The sequence below is a fragment of the Falco rusticolus genome, chromosome 4, assembly GCF_015220075.1.
Source record: "Falco rusticolus isolate bFalRus1 chromosome 4, bFalRus1.pri, whole genome shotgun sequence".
In the NCBI taxonomy this organism is placed as follows: domain Eukaryota; kingdom Metazoa; phylum Chordata; class Aves; order Falconiformes; family Falconidae; genus Falco; species Falco rusticolus.
Window position 1 is genome coordinate 46,136,043 of NC_051190.1, and position 7,895 is coordinate 46,143,937.

Consider the following 7,895-nt stretch of genomic DNA (forward strand, 5'->3'; position numbering starts at 1 on the left):
TTGTGCGCTGGGTTGGGGTGTATGGGAGGCGAGGAGCCACCGTCCCTGGCCTGGGGACAGCAGGGGCCCGGGGCACAGGCTGTGGGGACAGCAGGGGCAGGGAACAGCCAGGGCCCGGGCACAGGCCGTGGGGGACAGCAAGGAGCCACTGCCCCCCGGCCACAGTACAGGCTGTGGGGACAGCAAGGAGCTGCCTGCCCTGGCCAGGGGGCACAGGATGTGGGGACAAGGAGCAGGGGACCGCAGGGGCCAGGGCCCAGGCCATGGGGACAGCAAGGAGCTGCCTGCCCTGGCCCGGGGGCACTGGCCTGGGGACAGCAGGGGCCACAGCCCCCAGCCGGGGCACAGGCCGTGGGGACAGCAAGGAGGCGGCGCCCCCCGGCCGGGGCACAGGCCGCTGCCAGGAGGGCGAGCCGGGCGGCCGCGGCGCAGCGCTGGGCGAGGGGAGCCCCTGGAGCCGGGGCGGGCCTGCGGGCTGCGCCCCGTGTGCCGGCCGGCAGCGCGGTTGTCATTGCTGAGGCCGGGCAGAAGCAGAGGGATGTGGCTCCGTTCCTTCGGGCACGGCTGTATTTACCTGGCGCCGTCCCGGGAAGAAGCGGAGGGAGGGGCCGCGCCGGGAGGACACGGCGCGCTGTGCCCGCTGTGGCGGGGGGGTGCCGAGCGCGGGGCCGCGGCCCTTCACCTGCGCCCCCCCCGGGTGCTCTCTGGGGGGAGCGGCCCGGCCATGTGCGGGGAGCGGGGACCCCCGGGCCTGCGGCGCTGGGTGCCGGGTGAGCGGGGACCCCCCGAAGGCGGGGGGCTGCCGAGAGGGGGAGGGCGGCCGGGGGGCGCCCGGCCGCGGCCCTGCCTTGGCGGAGGAGCCGCGTCCCCCCGCCGGCGGGGCGGGCAGCTCTGCCGAGCCCTGGGCGGCCTGCGGCGCACGGCGGGGGCCGGCCCGGCCGCCTGGGCAGGGGCAGCACCCGGGGCGGGTGCAGGCGGCTCCGGGGCGGGAGCGCGGCGGCCCCCAGCGGCGGCTGAGGGAGATGGCGGGGAAAGGCGGGGACCGGGCCGGCCGGTGCGGCCTTCCCCGCGCTCCGCCCGCCGCTGGGGGCCCGGCAGCGCCCGGCCCGGGGGCGCGGAGGAGCCGCTGGGCCCTGCGAGACCCTGGGCAGCGCGGGGCCCTGACCGCCCGGTCCTGCCTTGCAGCTGATGCAGCAGCAGACAACGGTTCTCTCCACCTCCCACGGCAGCTACCTGAGCCCGGGCGTCACCTTTTCCCCCTTGCCACATCCAGCAGATCGGTGCCGTCAGTCTCAACGGGCTGCCAGCCGCTCCGGTGGCGCCGGCATCAGGTGAGGGGCCCGGTGTGCGCCGGGGCACGGCCAGCCCGGACGGCCAGCCACTCTCCTGGCACCGCGCTGCTCGTACGGGTAAAACACTTCCCGCATCCCTCCGGGCTCAGCATCGGATTAGGCCGCTCTTTGTTAACAGTGCAGCCCCCCAGGACAGCAGTCCCCGGTTCTGCGCAGATTTCTGCCGTCTCCCCCGACACCCTCCCGTCTGACTCGCGTTCCCTTGCCCTGCTGCCGTTCCCCTGGTGCAGTTTTCCCCTTTTGATACAGTAAAGAAGGACCACGTTCCCAGGGTGGCACCTGAGTACCATTACCCTCATCCCACAGTAATTGTTTTCGGCAATAATGCCTATCGGGTTTGAATGCCGTCAAGAACAGGGCTGTATCCTGCTAGGTGCTGTACAAACCTGGCTTCAAATGGTCCGTCCAGAGCTCTGATGGCAGCCAGGACTAGCAGTGCTGCGCACCATCTTCCAACAGTGGTACTTCTAATTTTGAGAAAGCTCCAGCACTAGTCTGTCACCTCGTGTGCCAACTAGAAGAGATAATAGCTTCAAACGCAGCAGTCTGACCAGGCAGATGGAAAGAGGGAGCACGGGCTTTGCGGGACCTTGGCTCTCATGGGATGTCCTCTCTCTCCTTGCTCTACAGGGCTACATCGCCGCCTCTCCTGGGAACAGCAGCCATGCCTGGGGCTGGTGGCACCCATTTCAAATGGATTCACTGGAGTGGTGCCATTCCAAATGGGCATCCAACCTTGGAAAACAGTTTACACCAATGGCCTTGTGCCATACTCAGGTACAGAGGGCAGGAAAAAAGAAACATCCAGACACCTCAGGAACTGCACTTAGCTCCTCTTTTCTGGATTCCCCACAGAGAACACTTTTTCTAGCTCCCTATCTGCCAGGCACTGAAACTCACTGGGCAGAGGGGTAGGGGTGAGGGGGGAGAGACAGAATGCAATGCATAGTAGTTCCTTTTTCTGTGCTTCTGATTATGTTCTTCCCTGCAGCCCAGAGCCCGCAGTAGCAGAGACTTTGCACCAGCCTTCACGGGAGTTCAGCAGTATGCAGGTACCAGCTTAACCCTTGTCTCCCTCAGGCCCTTGTGTGGCTGACCAGATCCTTAGGTAAACAGTTTGTTCTGTCTCCTTGGACTACAGCTGTGTATCCAACCACCACCATCACCCCCATTGCTCAGAGCATCCCTCAGCCCCCTCCCATCCTGCAGCAGCAGCAACGAGAAGGTGAGAGTCAGGGTGAGAGCGTGTGGTCTGGGGAGGGTGGGGGGGCGGTTGGGATTTGTGTAGCTCATCTGCTGCAGCCCAGAATCAATGGAGAGGAGATAGCACTGATCGTTTGTCCACTCTAATTGTTTAATATTGAAGCTGGGTTACAGAGCCAACCATGGCTCTGCAGTGAGTGGACTGGAAGTGTTCAGAGGATGCTTGTCATGTAAACTGAGTGCATCCCTGGCCAGATGCTGCCAAAGGTGACAGCAAGCACTAGAACACCAAGCTTTGACACCAGAGGGTACAGAGCCAGCACCTTCCCTACTCAGGCAGAGGAAAAGAGCACTTCCTCCCCATCTTTACTGATGCCAGAACCACACTGTCCTCGCTCTTCAGCCTTCCTAGCCTCATGATTTTATTTTTTCAGCTTATTTCAGAATTGGTCTGGACAGAATTTGGAGGCAAAGGCATTCTCTTGTCTGCTCCTGCTTCATACAGCAGGTGTCAGAGAGGGAACAGCAACTTGTGCTCATCAGGCTTGCAGGAATGAAGGGAAGGGAGTGGGCTAGGACCAGGTCAGCCCACAAATCAGATGTGTGGCAATCCAGGACATTTCTTAGGACATTTCTTACTGGGGCTGTGGGTTACAGGCTGAAGGCAACCACTGCATAGCTGTGGGCAGGGAACACTAAAGCCGCAGCTTTCACATCGCAGTGTCTGCTGCTCTCCTAGGCCTGGGAGAGTGAACAGGGAGCTGTCACCTCAGCTAATTTTCTTCCAGCAAAACAGCACCCAGACACAGAGAGAGTTGTTGCGTCCACCTCCCCACATGGGAACTGGGCAAGCTGTGAAAATGAATCTGCTCTCCAGAAACTCTTAACTCTGCATATTGCCTCCCAGCTGCTTAGAGAGCCCTCAGAACCCTTTGTGGGCCAGTGACTGAGAGAGACAAGCAAGGGGAGGTCGAGACAGAAGGAGGCAGTGCTGGGGTTTCTTCTCCAGTGCTGTGCTCTGAGTTGAGCCCATTTCTCTTCCCCTTCCCTTTGGGGGCTCTTTGTTTCATCCCTCCCCATTCCCCTATGCCTGCAGGTCCTGAAGGCTGCAATCTCTTCATCTACCATCTCCCTCAGGAGTTTGGAGACAATGAGTTTGATGCAGATGTTCCTGCCCTTTGGCAATATAATTTCCTCCAAGGTATTCATGGATCGTGCCACCAACCAGAGCAAGTGTTTTGGTGAGTGCTGACGCTAGCGGGCAGGGGAAGCATGATGGATACAAGGACATGCATGCACTGGGCATGGCACCAACAGTGCCATTATTATCCATGCCTGTGTCCTGTCCTTCAGGTTTTGTAAGCTTTGACAACCCATCCAGTGCACAGACTGCTATCCAGGCCATGAATGGCTTCCAGATCGGCATGAAACGTTTGAAGGTCCAGTTAAAACGACCCAAGGATGCTAACCATCCCTACTGACAGCAGTGAGCAAGCAGGAATCGCTTCTGCAGTACAGGTAAAGCTGGCACTGTCGCAGCACAGTTCCCACACCGTGCTGGCCAGTGTCGGGGGGCAGCAAGGTCTGGCTGCTCCCTGCGGGGTGGGAAGGCAGGAGCTGGATGCAGTAACACAGGCAGCTGGATAGCGGCCTCGCCTGCCAGGGTCCGGCCCCAGCACCTGAGCGAGGTGACCAAGGCAGGTCTGGAGGTGATGGCCAGGGTCAACCCAAGAGTCTGGATCATCGGGCAAGTTTGTGGCAGTAAGGCCAGGCCAGGTCAAGATTAGGATTGGGTCAGGTCAAGCTAAACAGGGGCAGACGTAGTCCAGTGATTGCCAGGCAGGTTTATAGTGAGAATAATAAACTGATCTGATGTCAGAGTGGGAAGACAATCCAAGGGTTGAAGTCTAGATCGTGAGATCCATGAAGAGGACAGATCCATGGACAGGTGTAGACCGGCACTTCTGCGATGTAGGTCAGACAAAGCCTGGAGGAGCAGGTTGGAGCTGACTCCTGGGCTGATGGGCAGTGCAGGGGTAGAAGCTGCAGGTGAGGCTGGTCAAGGCCATTAAGGCCCATTAGCGCACTCAGGGCCCTGACGGGCAGGTGACTTCAAATGACCTGCCTGTGATCTAAGCAAAATTTCAGTCTATTTTCTGACCGCTCCCCAAAAGCATTCATTGTCCTAGAAAGTTTTAAAAACCCAGTAGTTCTGTTTTCACTTGTTACGTGTGCCCTGAAATTAGTCTGCAGAGAATGCTTCCCAGGGTAAGAGGGGACAATCCCGTGATTCGCAAGGATCGCAGAAAAGCAGCGAAAAGGTGAGACCCTGAAGGGCCACAGAAGAGCTGCCTGACACGAGACCTGGCTGTGGAGGAGCTCGCTCCTACCAGCCAGCAGACAGGGAGCGAGGGAGGGCTGATCTTGGTCCCATCTCATTGGGGTCACCTTCCTCCACATTTAAGCAACAGCAGCTCGAAGCCTGAGGTTTGCATAGATGTCCTCCTAATCTCCCAATTCCCTCCCTCCTCCCTTTCTATTCAGGTGAAGGGAAAGTCCAGAGGAAGAATTTCTGCTTCAGGTTGATTTACAGAGAGGCCAGTAAATTTATCAACTCTTTTGAAACCACCCCTTTCCTTCCTCTGCTCCCCACCTGCCCACCCCATCCTCCTCCTGCCCTCCTCCCCAAAACAAGCAATTAAAGAGAAGGCTCAATATCTGCCCAGCAGGAAGATTCTTGCCACGATGGACTCGTATGTTTGCTGCTAATGTGGTGCATAGCAAAGGGACCAGAAAACCAGCAGCCCCTGGGGACCCGAAGCGCTTTGTCTTGGGGTATGCCTGGAGTACATGGACCAAGAAAACCCACTGGTGTGTCTCTAGGTTACTGCAGTGATGTACGGCAACTTAGCTCCGTCCCTCCCTCCCTCCTGCCCTGTCTCCTGGCCCTTTCATAGATAAATATATATATATACAGTCTCTATTTTTTTTTAAAGTGGCTCATGGGACCAAACTTTTCCATTCAGAGACTGACTCCTTGCAAGAGGGATTGGAAGTTAAGGGTTTACCTTTGCAACAGTGTCTTCTCAGCAAGCACTGCAGATAGGCCTGAACATTTTGAGAGGATGTTTGGATGGACAGAGAGCAAGAGAGAGCAAGCGAGCACATCTCTCTGCTCAACATTAGCAAGAAGCAAGGAGAAAGAGAACTACATACCTCCAGGATTAGGGCACAACCAGCTGCTCAGCTCGAGTCACTCATCCACTGACCTTAGCGCCAGCCTGGGTAAGGATCTCAAGAGCTCTCAGTCTTAACCTTTCCAAAGGCTTCTGCAGACAAAGCTCCTGGAATTTGGTGCCAAAGCCTATCCTGAGCACTCCTCGGTCAGGCTGGAAGCACAGGAAACCAATCCCTTTACCTACAGGAACCGTACTGCCTCCTCATACCGTGGCACAGATCCGGGTTTCATAGCTCTCCATGGTAACGGAGCATTTTCTTGATCAAGGCAGTCTCCAAAAGAGTGACAGAAGCCTCCTGGGACTACACACTGCCTCCCCGTGTCAGAAATCATGCTGGTTAAGGGGCAGTTCTGATTCCCAGACGTAACGGGACATTTTCTCCAACTGAATTTAGCAAGAGGACTCGCCTCCTGCACTCTCTGCAAAGCTTCCCAAGCAGACGTAAGGATAGTGTGATGGAAGAGGGTTGCCATTCCGGTTTTTTCCCCACTACCCCCCCCAACAAGGGACAGATTATGCAGCATCTATAGATACAGCTATATACACATACACTTAAGCACAGAACATAGTTCAGAGCTCGATTTAATAAAGATCTCCTGGGGGTGCGGGGTGTGTCATACTGACCAGGCATATCCCTTTAACAGCTTCCAACAGTCTCTTTCAGTTTCTACCAAAATAAGGAAAGAAAAACAAAAGCAACCAACCAACCCCACAAACCTGAATGATTAGTTTCAATATTCCAGAATTTGATAAGGTACCAAGAACATTCGCACGTGTGTGTGTGTGTGTGCGTGTGCGTGCGCGCGTGTGTCTCCGTGCAAACATGAACAGAGGTGGAGAAAGGTTCATGCTATTGATACGGAAGCAAGATAAGGGGATTTCAGAGAACCTCAGCCATTTCTCCTCCTCCAGTTTCCCTTTGTTCAGATGTCTGTGGCACAGTTCTTTAAGTACCTTCACATCTCCTCAAACACCCCTCTGTATCTGATACTGAGAACTGGTGAGAGGTGGATGAACCTGTGCGAGTCTTGTGTGTTTCTATAGTCCATGTTTACTTACTGTAAATACCATTTTTATACTTAACATCTATTATGTATGTGATTTGTATAATGTACTTTATTTCTGCTACAAGTAATTTCATGAAGTTTAAACTTAATCTAATTTTGAACAAAACAAAAAAACAAACAAAAAAAAAAAGACCAAGAAATGCAAAAATAGGAAAAAAGGGACTTTGGAAATTCTAGGTCAAGCTGGTTTAAAACAAGCATTTACAGTTTCTTCCATCAGTTACTGATGTGACTGTACAATGTTACAGGTGCGATACAAGCTTCATCAATGTCAAATTCCTCACTCTGGTGAAAAATAAAATCTTAAATTTATTTAATAAAAGGTTTACTTGCTAAGTAACTGGGGTTTTACTTCACGTGCTAGTTGTTGCACCTGCGTTGAGGTAATGCTCACGCTTGAAGACACCCACCAAAGGCCTGGGGTGAGGAAAGTCTGTTTCCATTCAGCAAATCATCTGGGCACGCAGATAAAAAGTATTTCTCAAGGGCACGAATGACAGAGCCCGAGTCCTGCAGAATACAACCTTACTCTGAACGCCACACAGTGTCCCTGTGTCTCTAAGAAGGCTGCCTGTGGGGTTTTATTCCAGTCTCCAGTGTACGATCCCCCAAACGCAAATTTGCTACGTTGGCCCCATTTACAACGCATGAGTTGAGCAGCCAAGCTCCAGCGGAGCTAAACGCAAACCAGTCGTGGCTCGTGTGTGCAGATACCAGACATCTTTTAGGAACTCCTGTGTGCTCTGCTCACACCTGAGGGAACAAAACCGGTTCTCTCAACAGCACTTTGATGGAAATCAATGAATCAATCGAGAGCCAGAGCCTAGCCCCATCTGGTGCTATGTACAGAACCAGGAAAAGGGAAAGCAAACGCACAGACTCCTCGTCTCTGCCCTGAAGGTGAGGAACATGCTTGGGGTTGGTAGAGAACCAAATCCATTTGCCGAGCCCGTGGTTCAGCCCCTTCTAGAAGAGTTTCCCTGGGATTTTCTTCTGCTTTGAAACCCTATTTGATGCTGCTGGAGGGCAGACTA

The 7,895-nt window shown here is 55.0% G+C and overlaps 1 protein-coding gene across 1 annotated transcript in view; it reads left to right on the forward strand.

Moving 5' to 3' along the window:
- CELF5 (CUGBP Elav-like family member 5) overlaps window positions 1-7,201 on the forward strand; it is a 42,778-nt gene extending 35,577 nt beyond the window's left edge. Inside the window, 10 exon segments of the mRNA XM_037384632.1 lie at window positions 1,186-1,257; window positions 1,259-1,338; window positions 1,983-2,022; window positions 2,024-2,129; window positions 2,351-2,404; window positions 2,494-2,577; window positions 3,652-3,710; window positions 3,712-3,796; window positions 3,909-4,073; window positions 5,100-7,201. Coding sequence (XP_037240529.1) covers window positions 1,186-1,257; window positions 1,259-1,338; window positions 1,983-2,022; window positions 2,024-2,129; window positions 2,351-2,404; window positions 2,494-2,577; window positions 3,652-3,710; window positions 3,712-3,796; window positions 3,909-4,036 — 708 coding nt within the window. The 3' untranslated portion in view covers window positions 4,037-4,073; window positions 5,100-7,201.
- Window positions 7,202-7,895: the final 694 nt, after the last annotated feature.